General features: G+C 46.7%; 1 protein-coding gene across 1 annotated transcript in view; it reads right to left on the bottom strand.

Moving 5' to 3' along the window:
* Positions 1–23,339, bottom strand: part of COL3A1 (collagen, type III, alpha 1) — a 38,729-nt gene that overhangs the window by 7,741 nt on the left and 7,649 nt on the right. Inside the window, exons 2-40 of the mRNA XM_005866273.2 lie at positions 21,293–21,495; positions 20,992–21,042; positions 20,448–20,561; positions 19,133–19,213; positions 17,348–17,401; positions 16,842–16,895; positions 15,945–15,998; positions 15,260–15,313; positions 15,040–15,093; positions 14,376–14,429; positions 13,903–13,947; positions 13,718–13,771; positions 13,205–13,249; positions 12,375–12,428; positions 11,727–11,825; positions 11,099–11,143; positions 10,851–10,949; positions 10,604–10,657; positions 10,386–10,493; positions 10,146–10,199; positions 9,237–9,335; positions 8,889–8,942; positions 8,644–8,742; positions 7,864–7,917; positions 7,726–7,779; positions 7,353–7,406; positions 6,742–6,795; positions 6,372–6,416; positions 5,715–5,813; positions 5,519–5,626; positions 5,231–5,284; positions 3,364–3,417; positions 3,222–3,275; positions 2,486–2,539; positions 1,273–1,380; positions 808–861; positions 491–544; positions 151–312; positions 1–41 (exon numbers count right to left, since the gene is read on the bottom strand). Coding sequence (XP_005866335.1) covers positions 1–41; positions 151–312; positions 491–544; positions 808–861; positions 1,273–1,380; positions 2,486–2,539; positions 3,222–3,275; positions 3,364–3,417; positions 5,231–5,284; positions 5,519–5,626; positions 5,715–5,813; positions 6,372–6,416; positions 6,742–6,795; positions 7,353–7,406; positions 7,726–7,779; positions 7,864–7,917; positions 8,644–8,742; positions 8,889–8,942; positions 9,237–9,335; positions 10,146–10,199; positions 10,386–10,493; positions 10,604–10,657; positions 10,851–10,949; positions 11,099–11,143; positions 11,727–11,825; positions 12,375–12,428; positions 13,205–13,249; positions 13,718–13,771; positions 13,903–13,947; positions 14,376–14,429; positions 15,040–15,093; positions 15,260–15,313; positions 15,945–15,998; positions 16,842–16,895; positions 17,348–17,401; positions 19,133–19,213; positions 20,448–20,561; positions 20,992–21,042; positions 21,293–21,495 — 2,785 coding nt within the window. The remainder of the gene's footprint in view (positions 42–150; positions 313–490; positions 545–807; positions 862–1,272; positions 1,381–2,485; positions 2,540–3,221; positions 3,276–3,363; positions 3,418–5,230; positions 5,285–5,518; positions 5,627–5,714; positions 5,814–6,371; positions 6,417–6,741; positions 6,796–7,352; positions 7,407–7,725; positions 7,780–7,863; positions 7,918–8,643; positions 8,743–8,888; positions 8,943–9,236; positions 9,336–10,145; positions 10,200–10,385; positions 10,494–10,603; positions 10,658–10,850; positions 10,950–11,098; positions 11,144–11,726; positions 11,826–12,374; positions 12,429–13,204; positions 13,250–13,717; positions 13,772–13,902; positions 13,948–14,375; positions 14,430–15,039; positions 15,094–15,259; positions 15,314–15,944; positions 15,999–16,841; positions 16,896–17,347; positions 17,402–19,132; positions 19,214–20,447; positions 20,562–20,991; positions 21,043–21,292; positions 21,496–23,339) is intronic.

Genomic DNA, 23,339 nt, shown 5'->3' with positions numbered 1-23,339 from the left:
GCGCCGGTGATCCCTGCGAGTCCGAGTGGGCCTGGGGCGCCCTGCGGGGCAGACAGCGAAACCTCAGTCTCCTTCACGTGAGTACATTTCCTTATGGAGTTAGTGATGACAGGGGAATGGTATCGCCAGTTTCAGAGCAACACTACTCACCGGGGGGCCCTGGGAACCGGGGGACCCCTTCTCGCCGGGCGGGCCAGCGTCACCTTTAGGTCCGGAAATCCCGGGGCTGCCGGGGCTGCCATTGCTTCCCGGGGGGCCCGGGGGGCCATCCTTGCCTGGAGCACCACTGACGCCTGGGGGGCCTGGGTTACCCTACAAACAGGTCCAACATTTGAGTATTTTACAATGAAAACATTAAAGATTCTTCCCTCTTCCACCTGCATTCCAAACACTTTCTATGGGACTTGGTACAAAGCCATGAGTGAGGGGGTTTCTCATCGGATGTGAGTTCCCCGTGGGGCGGTGAGGAAAGCCATTGGGAAGCACTTACGTTGTTGCCAGGAGGGCCGGGGGGTCCGCGGCCGCCGGGGAAGCCAGAAGCGCCCTGCGGGAGGACAGCGCGTTTCAGAAGGGAAGCAGAACGAACAGTTAGGCACTACACGCACAGATAAAGTACAAGCATGGGCGGGGGGGCTGCCTTCTACTCTGATCGTTTGGTTTCCTCTTGGAATTTACATGTGACTCATATGTGAGTAAGTGACCATGGTCTTTATACTCTAGTTGGGGACCTAGTGCTTTCAAAGCAGTTTATAGAGAGACTGGCGCTAAGGGGTGCTTGGCAGTGACAGTTCAGAGGGGCACACTTACCGGACCGCCAGGGCTGCCACGATCACCTTTGACACCTTGGGGACCAGAGGGGCCCTGTGTGGGACGGAGGTAAGAATGATGCATAAGAAGGGCACCACGTCACATGTTTGGCAAAGCCTTAAGCCCCTGCCAACCAGTAACTCTGTGTTGTGGTCATCACTTTGCAATTTACACACAAATCCAACCATGCTGTCGTGCATGCACCTGAGACTCATACAACGTTCTGTGGCGATGACATTTCAATAAAACTAGGGGAAAACCCTACAAAAGAAATAAGAACCCCTCCCCGCAAACAACAAAGCAAACCTCTACGAAGCGTTAGTTGAGATGACATTTAGACTGTTGGGCCAAGCTTCGAACTCAGAACTATGTTGCTATGGAGACTGTTCCTGTCACCATGACCAGCGCTCAGGCTGACAGAGTAAGTCCCGCCAGAAGCTTCAGAGAAGGTGAGAGAAGACTTACCGGAGGTCCAGCTCCCCCGGGGGGTCCTGCGGCCCCGGGGGGCCCGCTCTCGCCTCTCTCGCCAGGAAGGCCTCTCTCTCCTTTCCCACCAGGCTCGCCGTTCTGTCCCTGCGGCCAGAAACAACACGAGTGAGCGGCCACCGGCCCCGGCGCCCGGCTCATCGGGACTCGCAGTCAGAACACAGTCATCCCGGGAGGGAGGCCGCAGGAAGGTCAGAAAAGACGGTCCTGAGAGGACAGCCTGATGCTTTCCTGGAGGAAGACCGTCCCCGAGACGGCAGGAAGGTGCCCACGGCGTGTCACGCGGGAGACAGTCTCTCCGAGGACCGCGTGCGTGTGAGTGGGCCCCGGGACGGCATCTGAGGAAGGTGGGGCTCAGAGCTCATTTCCAGGGTGCTGTCCTCTGGTGAAGGACTTGTACGGGTCAGAGGGCTCCTGGAGGCAGGCACCCGCTCCCCTCCCTGGCCTGGCACAAGGGCCGGGCAAGTACTTTAGCCTCATCTTTTAAAGAGTAAGGAGAGCGATCAAGTCAAAAGGGGGAGGAGCTGAGGTAACCTGGTCGGATAGGGAATGAGTGGCGGAGGCAGGGCTAGATCCAGACTCAACTATACTTCTGCCGTTTTCAGCAGGATCAGGTTCCAGGCTGCGGGACGTGTATGGTTGTGTGTGTTTTTTTCAATTACAGTTTACATTTAATATCATTCTATATTAGTGTCAGGTGTGGGCATAGCACTTAGACCAGCGGTTCTCAACCTGTGGGTCGCGAGCCCTTTGGGGGTCGAACGACCCTTTCACAGGGGTCGCCTAAGACCATCAGAAAACACATATATCATTACATATTGTTTTTGTGATTAATCACTATGCTTTCATTATGTTCAATGTGTAACAATGAAAATACATCCTGCATATCAGATATTTACATGACGATTCATAATAGTAGCAACATTACAGTTATGAAGTAGCCACGAAAATAATTTTATGGTTGGGGGTCACCACAACATGAGGAGCTGGATTAAAGGGTCGCGGCATCAGGAAGGTTGCGGACCACTGAGTTAGACAATCATCGCCTTTACACAGTGCCTCCCCGCTGTGTCCAGTGCCCACCTGGCACCATGCGTACCTATTACCACATCACTGACGAGCTCCCCTGGGCTGGACTTAGACCCCTGGGGCTACCGATGTGCAGTTCTTGATCCCTAATGTTCATACTTACGGGAGCACCAGGGAAGCCGGCGGGGCCTGGGGGTCCGCTTTCACCTCTCTCGCCCTGGAGGGAAAGCATCCTTATTAGTCCCGGGAAGACAGCCTCCCACAGGGACCACACATCAGCCTCTACACCAACTTATCTCTCCTTTAAGGAGGAAGTGTGCACAGGTAACTGACGCAGTCCACCACCTGGAGACTGTTTCACTTCTGAACAAAAGTAGTTGCGAACAACACCCAAACCATCGATGCCTTCTGCCTCTGACTGTGACAGCATTTGCAAGAATCATAACTTGAGAATTCTGATGTATTGGACGCACCTAATTGTATAACTATAAAGAATGTACAGATTTATACCCACGGTAAATGGATTGAAAAACCCATCGATAATTAATGAAAAACATTTACTCTATATCTCTCCTGAGTCCCAAACCCTGGAGGCAGAGAACTTCAGATCTAGACGGAGCCTCGGGCTCAGATTCTGTCGGTTAGGAAGTGCTCATTTACCAATGAATATTCCTTGTGCGATTTTTATATCCTCCCCCAACTATTTAGTAAAGAAGGCAGGATTTACAGTTGTCTTTTGTGAGTTTGGGGTTTGAGCACCTGAACGTTTCCTGCATGTTGTCTGACTCCCACAGACTGTTCCCACCATGCGTCCTGGGGCTGCTAGGCAGCGCTGCTAACTACCAGTGGCTGTTGCGTGTGTGGGTTAAAGGGGATGTTGAAATGTTGTTCACACTCACAGGGCCTCCAGGAGGACCAGCTGCGCCCGGAGGTCCAGGGGTACCACCTTCGCCCTTTAAAAAGAGAAAAGAAAAATGATATTCCCGTCATCCAAAAAGCTAGGAGATTTTGTTGTTGTTTCTAAGTAGTGTTAAGTGTTACCTTATCTCCAGGCATACCAGCGGGGCCAGGGGGGCCGATGGGACCAGTAGGACCCTAAAGAAAATAGAAACATTTTTAATTTTGAAGACGGAAAGCATCAATTTTTCTGTTAATCAAACAGGAAGATATAGACATATTATCCAGCGAATGTACTAGGTCATATGATTTCTTTCATTGCTTGAGTGCTATTCTCTTCCATGTGCAAGGACTTCAGAGCTTAGTGAAGCTGAGATTCTAAGGAATGATTCTAAAGGGTTACAGGATTCAGGAGAAGTTTATTGATTTTTCTTTTTGTTGCAGTAGGTAAACAAGATGTAAGAGCTTACAGTCATAACTTCAAAATTAAAATATGTTGCCTTACTCCACTGCTTAATAATTCAAAATGTGTCATCTGACTATGCAAAGTGTCATTACACATATCATGTTTTCAAATGGTAAAGTTTTAAATGAAATATTAGTTGTTGTTTTTTTTAAATTAGATGATGGCTTACCCATCTAGTCTGTCAAATGGGAAGCCTTTATGAATTTTTAAGGCAATGACAGTAAATATATCTATGTAATGACTTAGATTTCATGTTTATTTAGCATATTTAACATGTAACTATGACTAAATCTAGAAGATGTCTGCTAATGGGAATGGAATTGATTATAGTGTTTATTTTTTCTAACATGAAATTTTTTTAAATAGTTGCAGATTCACAGAAGGTTGAAAAGAAACATACAGGAAACTCCTGTGCACCTTTCTCCCAGCTTCCCACGACGTTACACCTCACACAACTGTAGTCCAATATCAACACCCATGAGGTGACGCCTCACACAGCTGTAGTACAACAGCAACACCGAGAAATCAGCACTGGTACCACCCACAGGGCTTACTCCGGCTTCTCCGTGCACTCATTGGGGTATGTGTGTGTGTGTGTGTGTGTCTGTGTGTAGTACAACAGCAACACCGAGAAATCAGCACTGGTACAACCCACAGGGCTTACTTACTCCGGCTTCTCTGTGCACTCATTGGGGTGTGTGTGTGTGTGTAAGTAACTCTATGTAATTTTATCACACGTAGCCTTGCATGACCATCACCATAATCAAGACACATGTACAGTCACCCTCAGACTCCCTCCTTCACCTCCCTTAGCGACAGCCATCGCCCCCCACCCCATTCCTCACCCCTGGCAACCACGCGCTGCCTGCACCTCCACGGAATGCTGTTCTCGATGGGACGTGAATGGAATCATGCACTACGTCTCTTTTTGACTTGACTTCCCTTCCCTCAGCGTGATGCCCCGAGGTCTATATCAGAGGTCCTCAGACATTCCACACATGCGCACTGCGGGCCCTGGATGAGTCGGCTGCTAAGCAGGACAGGCAGCGGCGGCAAAAACACTCGGCGGGCCGGATAAATGTTTTCGGCGGGCCGCATGTGGCCCGCGGGCCGTAGTTTGAGGACCCCTGGTCTATATAGATCACTGGGCGCATCCATAGTTCATTCCTTTCCATTGCTAAGTAGTACGCAGGGTATGGCTTGACCACAGAATGGCAATGTGTTTTGTTTTTAATTAAAAAGTTCCCTCATGAGCAGTATTGATTATCTTGCATTTTAGCGACTCACTCTGACGTTAGCTTGGAACGTTTATCCTACTTTGGGGAATTTTCCATTCTCAGGTCATGGTTGAATTGTCAGGTAGTGAGAGACAGAAATCAGAAATTTGAACTAACACATCATTTAGGTCTTCTTAATGCCCAGAAGGTAGCGAAGTCCGCTCTAACTTATCAGGAACAGTTTGGGGAACAGACGGAAGTTGCGGTGAGGGGACTGTTGTCCATCAAACGCAGGCAAGGCCAGTCTCTCCCCCAAACGCGTACTCACCCGGGGACCGTCTTTGCCAGGAGCCCCATCAGCACCGGCGGTGCCCGGTTCCCCCTGTCAAACAGAGGCCAGTGTCAGCGCTGGGAAGCGTCCTCAGTGGGAACCTGCCCCGAGAGGAGCCCCGCCAGGCTGACTGGGTAAGTACCAGGTGTTCTGGGTACAGCCAAACTCCACTTGCTATAAAAGGATGACATTCATTTGGAAAACAGATTGCTTCCCAGCAACCGTGTTTCCCTTTTACCCACAAAGTCTGTTTTGTTACAGAATGAACAAAAGGTGAGCCCGTACCTTGTCACCCTTCGGGCCGGCGCCTCCAGGGCCCCCTCTTTCTCCAGGCATCCCTTGCAGGCCAGGGCTACCAGCAAGACCGGGTGGCCCGGGGGGGCCGGGCGGGCCCTGACACGCAAGGAGAAATCATCAGTCACAAGAAGGAGATGCAGCGCATTGTGTAAAGCCCGAGTGGCCCGAACGCTGTGGCGTTTACCTTGCCTCCGTCGGTACCAGGGGGGCCTGTTCCACCTCTCGGTCCGGGGGGACCTGCCCCTCCAGGAGGCCCACGCTCACCAGGGGCTCCAGAGTCTCCCTGTCATGGGAAATGGAACAGTCCTGTGAGGAGACCCAGGGCCAAAGAGGGACCCAGCACCCTCAGCTGTACCAGTAGTATTTCCGTGCAGACCACTAGGTTCTTACATGTTTGAACAATTTGGGAATTTTTATAAAAGACATTTGATCCACTGAGTGGGAACGGAAGTCTTAAAGGTGGCCCCACCCAGGAAACGTTGACACCTGGTCTGATGAAAAGGAGTCTAACCATTTTATTCACAAGAGCAAACTGAACGTTCCTCTACTGGCAGATTTTTACAGGGAATCCAGGCACTGGGAAGGTTTTTCTTTTGAAATGTCAGGCCGCAGTGGATTCTGGATGTTGATTCCCGTCAGAGAACGTGGTGTTGCAGATGCAGCAAGTTTAATCCCCCCGCCATGCTTTGGGGGGACCCAGGTGTGTTCCCCAAGCATTTACAACGTTGTGCTTCTTGAAAAGAGCTTTTGCTATAAATACTAGAAGGAGGCCACTAGCCAATCGCTCAGTCATGTGCTGAAAACAGTAGAAAGCAAACAAGGTGGGGGGGGGGGGCCTTACCTTGCCTCCTGGCGCTCCCGGCGCACCGGCCTCGCCTTTGGGGCCCTAGGAGATGGACATTCCACAATGAGGCTCCATCGGAACGCATGTCACGAAATATAAGCAAGACACACATTGGCCGTGTCTCCAGGGCCAAGTTAGTCACCTCGAGGTGTATACTCTTTCTTTAGTTCCTTGTGTTTTAGGCTCCGATTCAAACAATGCCATAGTTACGATAGAACAACTTTTCTCTTTTGTTAATGAATATTTCAAAACTGAACGTTAAAACTCAGACAACATGGCGTGAGGAAAGGCAACATTTAATAAGCAATAAAGGAGGGCGGTGCGTTCTTTTGGTTTCAGGGTTTTGAGAAGATGACAGGCCACTTACTGCCTCACCAGGTTTCCCGCTCTCCCCGGGGGGCCCGCTGGCTCCTTGGAGGCCCTAGGAGGAATCAGATGTGCATGTGTCATCACTTCACGCATTGCCTGCACCAAAGCGCTCATTCGTACGTTTCTGCAAAGTATTAAACTTCGGGTTCAGTGGTCTTTCAGAGGCAAAAAAATTATGGCTCTCAACAGCCAATGACAGAGGTGGGAGAAGCATATTACAAACCAGTGTTCATCTCGCCCGATCCTTTTTGTTTACAGAATAGAGGGAGATGTTTATAAAAATGAAAGGATTTAGCTTTATTGATTTAAGTTCTAGTAAAAATAAGTATAAACATATAGAATTATGTGAACTCACTTATTTTAACACTATTAATATTAAAAGTGTTTCATTGGTAATACTCATTCTGGACTAGACATAGACATTATTGGAAGTATGCCTGTCTAGTCGCATTGTCTATCATTGTATTTCAAGGTAGAAGACTCAAGACCCGCAAATTTTAAGCTTAAGATGAATTATACTCTATTCATGTCACAGGAAATGAACGACAATGGCTACCAGAGTACTTGATGGAAAGCAGGTGTCCAATGACGAGTTAAATACATTCTTACCGGCAATCCCTGAGGGCCAGGGGGTCCTGCCTCTCCTTTGTCACCAGCTGCCCCCTGGGGAAAAAGACTGCGATGAGATCCTCCGTCAGGAGACACCTTTCCCACTGAGCACACACGGTTTCACCGCAGAGGCTGACGGCTTAATTGGAAATGAACCGTGTGGAAGGAGGGAAGATGCTGCCTGTGCAAGTGCCTGTGCAGGAGACCTTGCAACACACACATTCCTCAGTGCCAGCAGCCAGCCGCCAGCTGAGGAAGCGGCTCAGTCATTGCTGTGATGAACCATGATGACCCAGGGCCAGAGGCTGTGCCGTTCCCCAAGTCCTCCCTCCGCCATCCCCCCCGCCCCCCCTGCAGGCTGTGCGGAACCTGCCTGCGGTCCAGGGGGGCCCGGAGCTCCACTTGCACCGTCCTTGCCAGCCGGACCCTGAAAACAGCAGGGAGAGAGTCATGGGGTTGGAGGCACAGGCCTGCAGGGCAGGGGTGGGAAGAAGTGGATGAAAGTACATACCGGGGCGCCAGGACCTCCAGGGCCACCTCGCTCTCCGTTTTTGCCAGGAGCCCCCTAAAGAAATGGCCAGTTCCAAGAGGAAGTCATTCATCACATTGTTCCCTCAGAGTTCTGACCTGCCTCTTACACCCCCACACATTCACACACACATTCACATACATTCACACACACACTCACAGTCACACACACACACAGCCACACAGTCACACACATTCACATTCACACACAGCCACACACACAGTCACACACACTGCCACACAGTCACACCCAGTCACACACACATTCACACACACAGTCACACACAGTCACACACACTGTCACACAGTCACACACACATTCACACACACAGTCACACACACTGTCACACACAGTCACACACACATTCACACACACATTCACAGTCACACACACACAGTCACACACATTCACATTTATACACACGCACACTCACACATACACACACTCACAAACACACACACATTCACACACACACATTCACACACAGCCACACACACAGTCACACACACATTCACACACAGTCACACACACAGTCACACACACACATTCACAACCCAAAACTACTTCCTATAACTAGGTTTCCACTCTGTCCCCAGAACTCGACCAAAACGACACTTGAACTCCCTTCTGCCGGGCACTGTGAATTTCAATGTCGCTCTGGGCTCTGAGGCAGAGAGGGAAGCTTGGCCACCCCCTCCTCCCACAGGGAGAGCCCAAGGCCACGTGCCGACCGCCACTGGAGAGACCGAGGCAGGGACTCACATCGTTGCCTTTAGGGCCAGGGAAGCCCATGACGCCAGGCTGGCCCCGCGGGCCAGGGGGGCCTGCAGAACCTGGGGAGCCTCTCGCTCCTGGAGGTCCCTGATGAGAACAAACCGCGTTAGGAGAGGCTCAGTAGAAACATGACCCACATGGACAACGCACACCCAGGCTCTCGGCCTGCGTCAGGCCCGGGCCCTGCGTGCGGCTGTTCCCTGGGCTTTAACAGGACGGGAGCAGGTACGTACGGCCGGCCCTGGCTTCCCGTCACCGCCTGGTCCTCCTGGGCTTCCGGGCACCCCCTGGATGGGAAAAGCCAGGGAGGTGCGTTAAGAACGGTTTCAAACACAGGCGTCCATCTGCGAAATGTCGACATTCCCACGTATACAGGTAGCCTCGTGGTGCCCTACATTTTTCTGCCAGTCAAGTATTTTAGTTAACTGCTCTCTTGTGTCCGCTCTTTAATCTAGATTCGCTTAACTTTCCTGTAAACGTGTTTTTGTTGTGAGCCTATAAGAAAAGGTGGAGGCTGACGGAAGATCCTTGAGCCTTTCCCGTGTGCATTTTTCCTAGGAAACAGCAGCGTTCCTCCTCACCCTCATTCCTGGGGGTCCGGGGGCACCGTCTCGGCCAGATTCTCCAGGGGCTCCTCGGGGCCCTGCGGGGCCGGGACCGCCGCGCTCCCCAGCGGGACCCTGCATGGCGAAACGAGTGAGCAGGTGAGTAAAAGGGCCCGCATCTGCCTAGACAAGGGCGATACTTGGGCTACAACTAGAGAACTTCATTGGGTCCTGTTTTGTACAGGGTGCTCTTTTTTCTTTTTAATCCTCACCTGGGGACATGTTTTTATGGAGTTTTAGAGAGAGAGGAAGGGAGAGAGAGAAACACAGATGTGAGAGAGAAACATAGATCGATTGCTTCCCATACATGTCCAGACCAAGGTTCAAAGCCGCAACCTCCACCCGCCTGAGCCACCTGACCAGGGCTCTTTGGTCTCGTAAAGAAAGCTGGCATGTTGCTGAGTCGCTCAGCATAACGTCACTGTTAACTACGAGCTCGGATTTTCACATTGGAAATATTTTAAGGCAACGTGGATGAATATCACATGCTTAAAAAACAACATCTAGTGAACTTAACATTATATATCGGTGCATATAAGAGCTAAATATCTTCGTTGGCATGAAATCATATTTGTATAGCACTTTAACGTTTTCAAGGAACCTTTAAGCATTTTAGTTGATGTTATTCTTGCAATGGGGCTGCGGTGAGCAGTTCCCCACTGACAGGTAAGTTCAAGGGCTCTCACAGCGGAAGGGACTTGTGTGAGTCAGGAAGGTGGAAAGGTGGCCGCTTGGGGCTGGAGCCGCTGGCGATGACTGTGCTTTGGAAACGGTTACATTTCTGCCAGACGTTTAAGTGTTAATGAATGGGGAGCCGTGCAGAAGTAATGGGGCGGCCTACGTGCAGGCCTAGCACTTCAGAGAATAGGAACCAGGGGGGCCCACCTTTTCTCCAGGAAGGCCGTTGGCTCCAGCAGCTCCTCGGAATCCGGGCGCGCCCTGGGGACCGTGAGAGGCGAGGATTTCAGTCCAAAGCAGGAAAGCGTCTCATGACCCTGAGTGGCCATAGGGATGCCCTCCCGCTAGGAAATGCCTCGAGACAACATGGGGGGGGCACCCCCGCAAGGAAGAGCCAGGCAGCCTACCCCGCAGGCCTTGCATTTGCAGAGCCCGTGGAAGACATACCCTCTCTCCTGGGGCTCCCGGGGCTCCATTGGAACCAGGTTCTCCAGGCGAACCCGGCTTGCCGTCTTCACCCTTAGTGCCTGGCAGCCCGGGGATACCAGCTTCCCCCTGAGGAAGGAGGCCCGCAGGGGGCTGGTTAGGGGGCGCACGGTGGCCTGTCCCTTCCCACCCGGGCTGTGCTTTTCTAGCCGACAGCCACGCCCGTGGGGGACACTTACACGCTCCCCGCGTGCTCCGGGCTCTCCTTTGTTACCATTCTTACCGGGTTCGCCCTAAGGGAACAGAATCTTGGTTTAAAAAATGGGGAGGGGGGGTGGATAGACTAATGAAATCATCCCCAGTAGCATTCACTTATAAAATGCGGTGAAAGCAGCAGGAACGCAATGAGAATAGAAAGCTTGCCACCTGTGCCTGTTGTGAGAACAAAGCCACACCTTTCAGGCCAGAGAGGGAAGAGGAACTTACGGCAGCACCTCGCTGGCCAGGAATACCATTGGTACCGGGCGGGCCTGGGGGACCCCGGGCTCCGGACAGGCCAGGAGCCCCAGGAATGCCAGCGGGACCCTAGAAACAAGCCCAGAAGAATAGTCTTAGTCACACTTGAACTTTCTCCCCCAATAGCTCACTTCAACGTCACAGATGTCTCGTCATGCAAAATACTGAGGAGCCAGTAGTCAGTGTGGGGGCGAGAGGAGGGAGAGGGGCCATCTTACCATTTCACCTTTGCCGCCGGGACTCCCATTGTTCCCAGGAGGGCCCTGGAGGGAAAGGCGTGTTAGTAACAATGCAAACAGTGCGGATGAACAATGCAAATAGTGCGGCTACGGCTACCTCTACGGAGGCCTTGTTCACAGATTTGTTCGCTAAGCTTGCGATGGGTGTTGTGGTGGGTGTTGTGCGTTATAGAGATCGGGTGATTCCTCCCAGTACAGCCCCGCACATAAAATGCAGGCTCACTGTTACCATCACCGGGATAAACCACAAATAACATGCACTCGTTCTAAATAATTAAATCAGCAGATAGAATAGGTTCAGTCTGGTTTCTTCTCTGAATCTTTTATCAGCGATTCAGTTGGGGGGGTAGGCTTTGAAGTGTCAGAAAACTAGCTTCAAATTCGCTCTGTGTCAATAAACAGTGAATTCATCAGTTCTAGAAGAGGGCAAACCTCACCAACCACGAGGTCAGCGCCAATCAAATCCGCATTCTTCACAGCAGAGCACTGAGCAAGGTCCCCCCACCCCCGAAAGTAATTTCCGTGGACAGCAACACCAGGCTCCACGCTTCCACGCTTCCATGAAGCAGTGGCGCGCCCGCCCCCTCGGGCCCAGGGCTGTACGCACCGCAGGGCCCGGAGCACCAGCGTGTCCCTGAGGTCCAGGTTCTCCTCTCTGTCCGGGGGAGCCGTTTGAGCCAGGAGAGCCTGCAGGTCCGACTTCGCCCTGAGGGAGAGCCCGAGGCGGTCAGCTTCCCTGGCCACGTCCCATCTCCCAGCAGTTTCCTTCCTCCCACCCGCTTCAGGCTGCGGGAGGGTGACGATGCTGACTCTAGCTAAAGGAGGGCTGCATATTCTCTCTCTGAATCCTTCACCGTAGAGGCAGAGAAAGATGGGACCTGTGGGTGTGACTTGGTTATCTCTCTGTCCCAGAAAGCGACCGGGAAAAGAGAGAAATGGCCTCAGAAGGACATGAGGGTGGCGGAGCGCCGAGTGTAAGACACTTGGAATCCGGAAACGGTAAAGGGACAAAGTGACGAAGGAGGCCAGGCTTGGAGGTGAGCGCACAGGCAAGTGCACAGCCGTCGTGCTGTAAAGTTGGACATCTGAAATGTATGTCAGCAAGCACTACTGCCCCCAAGATTTAAAAAGGAAGAGGGCTTTGTAGATCGGTTCAGATAGAAGATATCTGTTTGGTCACAAAAAAATCTTTCAAGATGCAATGATGTGGTTGCCTCCAGGTTGTACCTTCTCTTCGATGGAGATGCACGTTTACCTTAGCACCGGGGGAACCGGGGAATCCTGCCGTTCCGGGGGGACCGGGTGGGCCCTGCAAGGATTAAGGACCGTTTCAAGAACTCTGAGCCAAGTCAACAAGAGCTAACGCTACTGGTAACAACATGTGAGCACACACACAACACAGGAGACAAGAATGCACGTGAAATAGCGGGTGGGTATCCTTATGGATGAGTAGCATGTGGAGGAACATGCGACAAACTAAAATGGGAGTGAAGTTGGGGAGTTTGGGGCCTCCCCCGCCCCCCGCTCCTGACTTCTGCCCCAAACTCTGTGACTTTTTGTGGGGTCCATAGCCCTGAGCTCTTGTTTAGAAAACAGAGGTCACATTGTCTTCTGTCTTAGTTGCCGTATCCAATACTGACTGTTAACTCACATCGTAAGCACCGTACAGATGTTAGCAAGTGGCCGAGTGAACTAACAATGAGGAACATCAGAACAAATGAACTTAGTGTTTCTAGATGAACTGTTTCTAGATGCATAGCCCTGAGCTCTTGTTTAGAAAACAGAGGTCACATTGTCTTCTGTCTTAGTTGCCGTATCCAATACTGACTGTTAACTCACATCGTAAGCACCGTACAGATGTTAGCATGTGGCCGAGTGAACTAACAATGAAGAGCATCAGAACGAATGAACTTAGCGTTTCTAGATGAACTGTTTCTAGATTTTACGTTGGGGTTAGTGTCCGTTTGGGTCAGACGTTTATGACGATGCTGAGTTTGGGTCTACAATCCCTATGACTCCAAGATCCCACAACCACACTCTCTCATCTCCCAGAGGCCAGTCAGGGTCAGGTGACCAGCTACTTACCGGTTGTCCGTCACTTCCTCGAGCACCATCATTACCTCGAGCCCCCTAGAAAGAGAAGTTCGTCTTAAATATCTCCTGGATTCTGAAACACTGGTGACCAGTAGTATTTAGATTAAAAATCTGACTCAATTGAGTTAACTTTTCCTTAAATACATTAACATCTACTGACTGATTAGATATATTTTGGAGCCAACTTGTTAAAACCCATATATATATAGCAATGATCTAATGTAGAATGATTGGTGTTTGTATTTTACAAACTGAATGTGAATTACATATGCAAAGGCTTTGATAACATATGCAAAGTTAACACTTCGACAGCCTCAGCAGGGACAATCACTAAGAAACACCTGTTTCCCTGCAGTTATGGCTCAGGTGCTACGGGGCGACTCTGAGTGCAGGTGTGTGGACAGCCATTTCCCTGCATCTGTCGCAGCCGAGCCCTGGCTGAGACCCTGAGACCCTGTGGCTCCCGGTGCGAGCGAGCGAGCGAGCCGGGACTGAGGTACTCACAGCGGCTCCAGGGAGTCCCGGCCGGCCTCTCTCCCCAGGAGACCCTCGGGGACCCTGCAGAACGAAGTGGAAAGGACGGTTATACTTTGAACTTGACAGTGTAAAAGCAGAGGCGGAGGGAGCAAGGCAGGGCAGGGTGGGATGGAGGTTGCTGTGAAACTGAAAAGCCCGTAAGAAAGGATTACCATGGGCCCCGGAGCTCCGTTTTCACCAGGAAGGCCGTTTTCACCCTGGGAACAGACAACACGTTACCATCATGCAACAGGGAGAACGGGTCTAGTTTTTTAAACGTAGCATTTTGTGAAAAACTCTATGGGACCCAAGGAAAAAACATACATTTTAACAATATCAAGTTTCTGTAACACTTTTTTCTTTACCAGAAATATCACTTTCTGTATTTTAAAAAATGTGTGGCTTTAATAGAAGTAATTCCCGAGTTACTCAGCGATGTCCACTCATTTCTAATCTCGACAGCTTGAGGCATCAGCTCTCGTGGAAGCTTTAACAGGGCATCTCAGTTACTCACTATCCCGCAGCTCTTACAATGCAAAACTCCGGTGGATTTCAGAAAAAGCTAAACCTCCAGTAGAAATCTTAAGCGTAGCTGCACCATTCACATGAATCTGCTTATGAAAGTGAGATTTTTGCTGGGATTCACCTTTAATCCAGGAGCACCCGTTTCACCCTTTTCTCCATTCCGTCCATCGAAGCCCTATGAAATGGATAAAAGAATAAACATGTTAAAATCTGCTAATAATGCAGAATGCTCGAAAACTTTACATTGATCTTTGATTGCTAGTTTTCCACCTAACAATATGTTCAATGTTAACTTAAATAATTTAAAACTCCTTTGAATAGACTGAAGACATTTGATGTTGATTTTACAGTAAAAAAAAAAAAGCGCTGAACTAATTAGAAAGTGTAATTGAGTCCAATTTAGAAGTTGCCTTAACTTTAGAGCAGCAAATATCTGTTGCATAGATTTTAGTTATAGTAAGTTGGTAGATTTTTGGCTCAGTTGGTTCAATCTAATATTTTGCCTAGAATAAACTTGCTTAATTCTATCTGTAAGTCATATTGATTAAGACAATAAATGTGCATAACCATTCGAATATATTTTATGTTTTTTGACAGTTGTGATAAGAAAACTACATTATTCTTTCCCAAGTCTTGTATACGCTTAAAATTAGCTTCACTACTTTGTATAAATAACTAGTTTGTTGTTAGAGTCGGCCGTTTGGGGCATATAGTCAGTGATATTGGTTAGGCGAATAACACTGACAAATGAAACCACGCATAGTCAATTTAGAAGCTCTACTTACTCTGTGTCCTTTCATTCCAGGGAATCCAGGCATGCCCGCTGGGCCTTTCATACCCTAAAGTTAAAGAGTGGGAGAGATTTTCATGAATCGTCCACGAGAAGCACAATCCAGCAGTGAAATGCCTTCTATTTTCAAGGTCAGTTCAATGTAATTAGAGAACAACTTTCACGTGAGGAGCCTTGTGATTGTCCCAGTGACCTCAGTGGATGTGATGACTTACCGGAGGACCAGGCAGTCCTCGCTCTCCGGTTCGTCCGGGTCTTCCAGATTCCCCCTGGGGAGAGGAGGAAGCCGTGTAAGTGCCAAACACACTGTAGACAATGAACAAACTGACTCCTCGGCATTTTTCTCACCAAGAACGCATGCAAATGGTTGTGCTAAACGTGTAACGCTGAGGTCAGCTTTCCTATCAGAAGAAATGAGGAGGGCTTCTCCCACCTCAATGTAAACCTGTGAGTAATGCAGGCACCTCTCACCACTGACATAGTACGACCGTCTCAATCCCCTGAGAAGAATGTGCAATTGGAAATTAAGTGGGAAAGAAAGAGTAGCATAATATTAAAGGTGTTTATAAGTTTTGAAATTCATAAAGTACTGATAGCAGTTTCTTCAGTGCAAGAGACAGAGAAGAAACTTCTCTCTCCTCCCATTAAGTGACACAGTCACTGGGTGAGTCTTCTTGGTGGACATTTGGGGGTTCTGCTGTTTAGAATTTAGCAAGCGGTACATGTAGTTATGCAAATACTATTAACCTTAGATATTCAAAGATTAATATGAGCTAAAATGTCACTTAGGTAATTTTTGAATAAAGTTTTTCTCTCTGAAATTGTGGCCTATGGTGCATGCTACTTAGAATATTCCAAGTTGAATTTTGCTGTATCTCCATTCAGTCCTTAAAAACTTACATCTTTTCCAGCGGGACCAACTGGACCAATAGCACCAGGAGGTCCTGGAGGGCCCTAAAAATAAGGAAATTAAAAGTAAATAAATCTGTAGATGTTTCTGTTACAGTCAATTAATTATTACATCTTGTATGCATTAGTGGAAGAAAGCTCCTTTTAGAAAATACTCTCAGTATTTTTTATCAAGAAAATAACACATTGAGTTAATATTATACCTATATTGTATCCAGTTTTTACTGTTTGTTCAAGTTATTTTTAAAAATTAAACATTTTTTAATGTTGACTTTATTGTAGGAGCCTCTTTCCCCCAGCCCCCTTTGTTAAATTTATTTTTTATGAAAATTAAAAATATCATTCATCTATGTTTTATATCACATGTGTATATTTATACATTTTGATACAATTTTCCATTTTTGAGATATTGAATTTTAAATATATAGTTATTTCCAAATACTTTGAAATAACGTCACCTTACTTATTTACACAGCATGTTTTCCTAGAGAACTCTATTAGATTATGTTTATTTCTACTAAGTCAAGTTTTACAAATCATATATCAGAAGAGTAGATATGCAGGTAAAATGAGTGGCTATAGGAAGATTAAATCTATGTTTAAGAGATAGAAGATTTGTATCTGCACTAGTAAGTGGATTATTGTAATTTCTAATTAGCCAGAGAACTCCTAGAGTAAACAGTGTCTCTTAGATATTTAAACCATTAAAAGAGTCCAAAAAGTCTGTGAAACCCATTCAACTATCATAAAAATACCATTTATTATTGTAAGTCGAAAGCATAAACTTAATCTATACTTTGTAGGGACCTATGGTTAAGTTTTAGAAAATGAAGGTGGTTTCTATACAGAATTGTCAACTTATTCAATGTAGATGTGACCGTTACTCACCGAGGGACCAGCCTGCCCAGGTTCACCAGGGGGGCCTTGGTATCCCGGAGAACCCTAGTGGGTAGAATAATGTGTAAATATTTTTAAAGTAACTTAATCTTCACATGATTAATTTACATTTGAAGACAGTGTGCGATCAAGATTTTTAAGTGAGGTCAGCAAATTTCGTACCAGTTTATAAAGATGGAAGCCAAAAACTCTCAGATCAGAATCAATGTAATTGATCCCATTTCATCTACTTAATTCCACTGAAACCGAATTGTTTCAAACTTGAGTCATATGACATACAAATTAAACGTGTGGTTTGATTTGACCAAGTTTTAATTGCTAATATTTTGTTTGTGGGAAGGAATTAAACATCTTTGCAGGAATGAAAGTTTCTTGGTTGCGACTTCTTGACTTCAGTGGAACTCTGCATGCTGATGTGGCTGAATGACGGCAGGGTCAGTGTTACCTTGACTTACAGAACATGCATGAAGAGGAAGCACCACTGTGGCCATACTTACAGGGGAGCCAGGATGACCAGATGCACCAGGAGGGCCGGGAGGGCCTGGGGGACCCTGGAATGCAAATTTAAAGAATAAGTACAAAATAAATGCATCTGAAATACACTTTCCTCAAGCCTCAAACAGAGGCCATTGCATTGGAATGATAACGGTATCTTTAAAAATGTGAACAATTAGTATGTAATAGCTACTGATGTAATAGCTCTTCATGGATAGGATTAATTTTGTTATATTTACAATACAGATATTACAACATCACTTTAAATGAAATTCTCACCGAATCAACAACAATTATTGATAAATATTATAATTTGTTGGCCTGAAACCCCCCAAAGGGGATTTAAAATCTGGAAAAAATGCAGCGAAATGCTATGAAAATCCCTTCAACATTGGGATGCTGGTACAAGGAACATTTTATTTTTATTTTTCTGCCTGGAAGCCCAACTCATTGTAGAAAAGTAGTTATCTGCATTCTACACAATCTCATTTCTAAAAACAATGGTGTAGATCACCCCAAAAGTTCTCAGTGCATCACTGAGTTATGTAGACATGGAGATTGAGATGTGCATCTGAGAATCATCCATATTTGGGACAATGATGAATTACAGTTATAATCAATTGACTTATCATTTTTTTCAGAACTGTCGATTAAACTAGAAAAGATTCAGTGTTGTAACCTGCTATTTTTAAATACTGTTAGTAAATTTATAAAACCACAGTATGTCATTAAATTTTCTCTTATGACTTATTTTCTGGAATATTAATAAGTAGTGGCTTTTCAGTGTGTTTTTTTTTAAGTAAAAACTGTATATCTGATTTAAACCTAGTGTTCATAATATTAATGCGGCTGAGTAAGAGCAGGTGCTAACATAGTTAATATAATTCCCTGGCTTTGAAAGAGACATACACATACAAATCACAGCCCCTGTAACTTTAGAGATTTGTAAAAATCTCTTTTTGTAGTTTATGTACATTTTAATGGTCTTTCTTTAGCCACTTCATTTGGATGTATTAGTTAAAATTTTGTCATTTTAGAAGTCACAAATATGGGGACCAATGACCTGGGCAACAATGTGCCATAATCCCTGGGAATCCAGTCTTACGCTTAGATACCTTTTGCTCAGTGAAATGGTCACTTTACCTAGTGTTGCTCCTTCTGATAGGCCCTCTACAACAGGGTCATTTGCATGGGACACCATGCATCATGGGCATGTGCCCAGAGTTCAATGCTTTTTGCTATTTTCTTCTTTCAAAACTCTAGGTCATTTACATTGAAAGAAACCGTTTGGGTACAATGTGAGGAGCTATCTACGGTAGATGAACTTAAAGGCTTGATGAATCCTGTGAATAATTGTATTGATTCCAGGATATGAGTTGAGACAGATTGGGATATTGGACACTCATCACCCAACATGTCATCTAGAAAGTAGCATTTAATTAATGAAAAGACAATAAAAGAAGCTTCTGAACAACTTAGATGAGAGAGAAAGTGGCAGTAACAATTTGGTTAAAATGAAGAATATATGAGTGTGAGACCTAAGCATGAAAGCTGGTGGTTCTGTAAGACAGAAACGAGTGGCAAAACAGGCAGAAATGAGAAGGTAAGGAAAAAGTTAGCAAGGCTAGAGGATCGTGATTATCCTACCACCTCCTTCCCCATCCTTCATAGGCAACAAGCTACTTTATACAATGATGCTAAAATACCGTATCACTGGAAGAACAAGCATTCAAGATTTATCAGAGACTAAATGGTGCTCCACAATGCTGAGAAACCCTTGTACGTACAGCTGGCCCGGGATAGCCGCCGAGACCCGCTCCTCCGACTCCGGACTTGACATCGTAGGACTCAAACTGGGGAGAATAGTTCTGCAGCAAAAAGACCAGACAGATACAGTCATTTTGATATATAGATCGCGGTTCTTTTCAAAAGCATTTAGAAGCAGTGCATGCAACACCCACTATCCACCGAGAGAACCTTCCCGCACGCCAGAGGATGTGGGACGTATTGTCTCATTATCTTGCTTAGACTGTCTCCCTATAGCTTTATATTCTACAGAAGGAGTTGCTTTGTGATCTTTTAACTAACTGCTTGCAATGTCAATCTCACGTAATCTGCTCCTGTATGCTCTTACCCAGAACATTTCTCAGTGACATTCACAGCCTCAGAAACATGGGAGCAGAGGCTGGTTGAGGCCAAAGAGCTTTCAGAGGATGAATAATCTGACCTTCTCATTTGGAGCCGAAAAATGGAGAAGTCAAATTATTTTCCCAACAGTTAATGATACAAGTAAAATATACCTCCCCTGGCTTTGGGTTGATATGCGAAACAGGTTCACCCCAAAACCAGACATCTGCGTAGAAAATAAGCCCAAGAATAAGAGAAAGGCTCGTGTGTTGGTTGCATTTCTTTGGAGATGATTCTATTTTGAATTGTAGGTTTAGCAAGGGGTTGTGATTGGTACCAGGATAAGGATAAGTTAGGTGATATTCTTTGCTTCTTGTTAATTGATATTTGAAAATAATTTTTTAAAACTCATAGCGATTTGTGTACATTTTAAAATTTCTCCTTACTCCATCACAGCGGAACGGGTGCTTTGTTTATGTGCTTGGTTATCTGTTTTACATGCGGAGTTAGTTGCTTGCCATGAGTTTCAAGAGGAACATAATCCTGTTGACTTGAAGTCAATAAGGAATGTGCATAGCTCAACTGTTTTTCATCCAAACTTCCAGAAGCTCTGCCATTGGGTGATAAGGGAAGTCGACACAGTTGCAGCAATTCCTAAACCCTCTCGCTACCTCTTTTGGCAGTTGATGGTTCATTTCTCACATATTGTGCACATGGCATATGCCTGCTGAGGAGTGGGGAAGTTTTGCAGAGATATAGTAGTAATAGCATTAGCGTAATGAGGAAGAGTAAATCTTTATAAAACATTTAGAAAGGTACCCAGCACTTGTCAGCACTAAATAAGAATTTGTTAAATATGTAAAATCAGAGAATAGAGATAAGGAGCCCACAGGAGAGAAATGTGATATCGGCTAAAGAAAAGGCAATGAGGAGGGAATTTTAACAAGGGAATCTTTTTGTCCAGACATGTATTACCTGGCCACCAGGAGGGCATGATTCACAGATTCCAGGGGCGCCGGGAGAACCAGGGGTACCTGGCTGCCCGGGAAGACCAGGGTCGCCATTTCTCCCAGGAATACCAGGAGGGCCCTAAAAAATCATAAAAACGAATGAAACAGTGAAAAGTCCTAGTGACTCAGAATCATTATCAAGTAGCAGCTTCTCTGCTTTATAAATTGAGGAATCAATATAAGTAATGCATTTTCTTGGGAAAATATACCTTTTAAATGAAATCATATGAATAATTTCAATGCCATTTATGCCTTTGTATAGTGACCTTTACTTTATTTTGGAAACTGTTCATGGGGATGAGGACACTATGTAAAGTCTGGGAAGTCTGACTCCTCACACGGACGATCATGGAATCTTCGTTTGAGTGATTTTGTGTCATTATTGAAATACGTGCTACCAAATAAATGTATAAATGATGAAAGTTCAATTATGAAAAGGCTACTAGATTTTTTTTTAAAAGCAAACTACTCAAGGAGCTAATGTTATCCACTGAAGGATGTTTACTTACGGGATCTCCCTTCGGGCCTTGAGGTCCATGGCCGTTCGGAGGGCGTGTGGGCTAACAAATGGAGAAGATACAGATTAAAAAGACGTAGGAGCAGCTTTCCCATGAGGTCTGTCCCAGGTTGCATATCTGTTTCTTACCCCAACCCACACCCAGTCTCTGGTTTTAAACCAAGAATGTTCACCTTTTACATGTAATGCTAACAGGATTGTTGGACAGGCTCCTTTCACGGACCTGGGAGATAGGACCTAGCCACGCGCTTAAACACAGATCTGAGGGAGGTGGGGCTGTGCTCTCCACTTACAGTGGTCGGAGGCTGAGGGCACACCGCGCAGCATTCTCCGAACGGGATCTCCGGGTTGGGGCAGTCCAATTCCTGGTCATCACAGATTATGTCATCGCAGAGAACAGATCCTGAGTCGCAGACGCATATTTGGCATGGTTCTGGCTTCCAGACATCTCTGTCCGCGTAGGACTGGCCGAGATGGGAGCATCCTCCATCAATAACTGGAAAGCAGGTAAGATGGTGTGACATTTGCTCATGTTTTGCCGAAATGTGCTTTTCACTATCATGTCATGACTGTTTCCAACAGCCAAAGTAGAGCTGGTTCGAAACAAATAATTTATTCCTTTCATTACGTGTATCTTCTTATGAGCTTGCTTATGCAAAGAAAAAATGAAAGATCCACAAAGTTAGGTACCAAGAATAGCCTATTTTTCGTACCTAATTTGCTAAGTAGTAAGAGGTTGCGTGGAATACCAAATCTGTTTACAAACATCACGTCGGCACAGCATAGCAAACTTCTCGTAAGGCCAGGAAGTACTTCAATTTTATTTAGAGTAAGGATTTAGCACCGATGGGAACCACACCACACAAAACTTATTTACTAATTGTGCCATTGAAAATAAGCCTGTCAACCCAATGGCTAGGATGGGCTCCAGCAGCAGATGGGAGCACTGGACTATAGATGATTGTGTCAGGGCCTCGGAAGATGGTCTGGATTTTATTAACCTCGCTGAGAAGTTCAGGGGGAACGCAGCTGCTCTTGGCAGCATAACACCCGTCCAGAGCCCTGGGAAAGCTAGCGACACTCGTTGCAGATACAGAATCTCGCCGCCAGCTCTTTGGGGCTGTAGTAGGTCAACATGGTATGACCATATGTTGGATGTGCCATATGGATGTGAAGAGGTTTCCAAATTACAAAACAAAGGTGTTTTTTTAAACAAATATTGGTAAGACCTAAATAATAATAAAAAAAAACACACATGAAAAATATGAATCATGGCCATTTGGGGCTTATAATGTCCCCAGATTTGCTTCAATGCAAATTTTAGGCTGTTTCAGCAGCTATTACCAGTGAATCAGCGTAGGGGTTGCCAAATAGAGCCTGGTCCGGGTTCTGCAAGCATGAGCTGTGGTTGTGGTGAAATGCAGCCTCGGGTTGAGGATTGCTACGCTAGCTGGCCAGCACTGAATAAATCAAAGAAGTTTCTAAATATCTGCAAAAAGCTTTGCAAATAACGAATGGTGTCCTTGCTGTCCAGTATTTGTATTTTTGTGAAAAGTGGACTTTTCTCAGAGCCAAGATCTTCAAGTGCCCGCTGGAGCGGCCTGCCTGCAGGAGGTCAGTGGTAACAGCCACACTTGGCCGCCTGGTCCCCAGAGGCCTTTCGCGGGTCCTGAGCTTTTTACATACAACCACAGAATCCCCTTGTCAGCTCCCGTTTCTCCATCCCCCCACATAGCTGAAGTGATAACGGTTTAGGTTTGTGCTGAATATTCTATTCGGGGCTTACAGGGTTCGCGGGTGAGTGGCAGTTCCCAGAAAGGAGAACTCGGAACCTGCCAACGCCCCAGCGCCATCGCCTCCCCTCCTGTGCCCACTCGCGTGTGCAGCTACGACTTTCACGACCTCGCGCAACACCCTCCATCGATTCAATTGATTCAAGAAGTTTAAAAGTTCGTTCTTACTTGGTGTTACAGTCACCCAATGCGGTCCACCGCTCATAACAGAAGGCATGGTAGTTTTATTGCAATGTTTAGCAGGCAAGCTATTCTAGTTCCTCCTTCGTGTTTGAAACAGATATAGGAGGATATTGGGGGGGAAATGTCGTCTAAACTTTTGAAGAATCACTCCTTTATACTTCGTGAGCATAAAGGCTGAAGGCCAGACGTGGACGTCAGGCCAGTGAGCAGGCCTGCTCAAATGGTGCGAAGAAAGATGGGCCTGAGAGGGGCCCACACTTTTTCATATTTTTATGAGCAGTGACACCGCAGAGGGGCTGGCATTGGCCTCATTGTTCTCCAGGCATAACTGACAGCCTCAGTTTACTGTGTTTCCAGGAGAGAT

Source organism: Myotis brandtii, unplaced genomic scaffold (assembly GCF_000412655.1).
Source record: "Myotis brandtii unplaced genomic scaffold, ASM41265v1 scaffold227, whole genome shotgun sequence".
Taxonomy (NCBI): Eukaryota; Metazoa; Chordata; class Mammalia; order Chiroptera; family Vespertilionidae; genus Myotis; species Myotis brandtii.
This window is presented reverse-complemented; position numbering and strand designations above follow the sequence as displayed.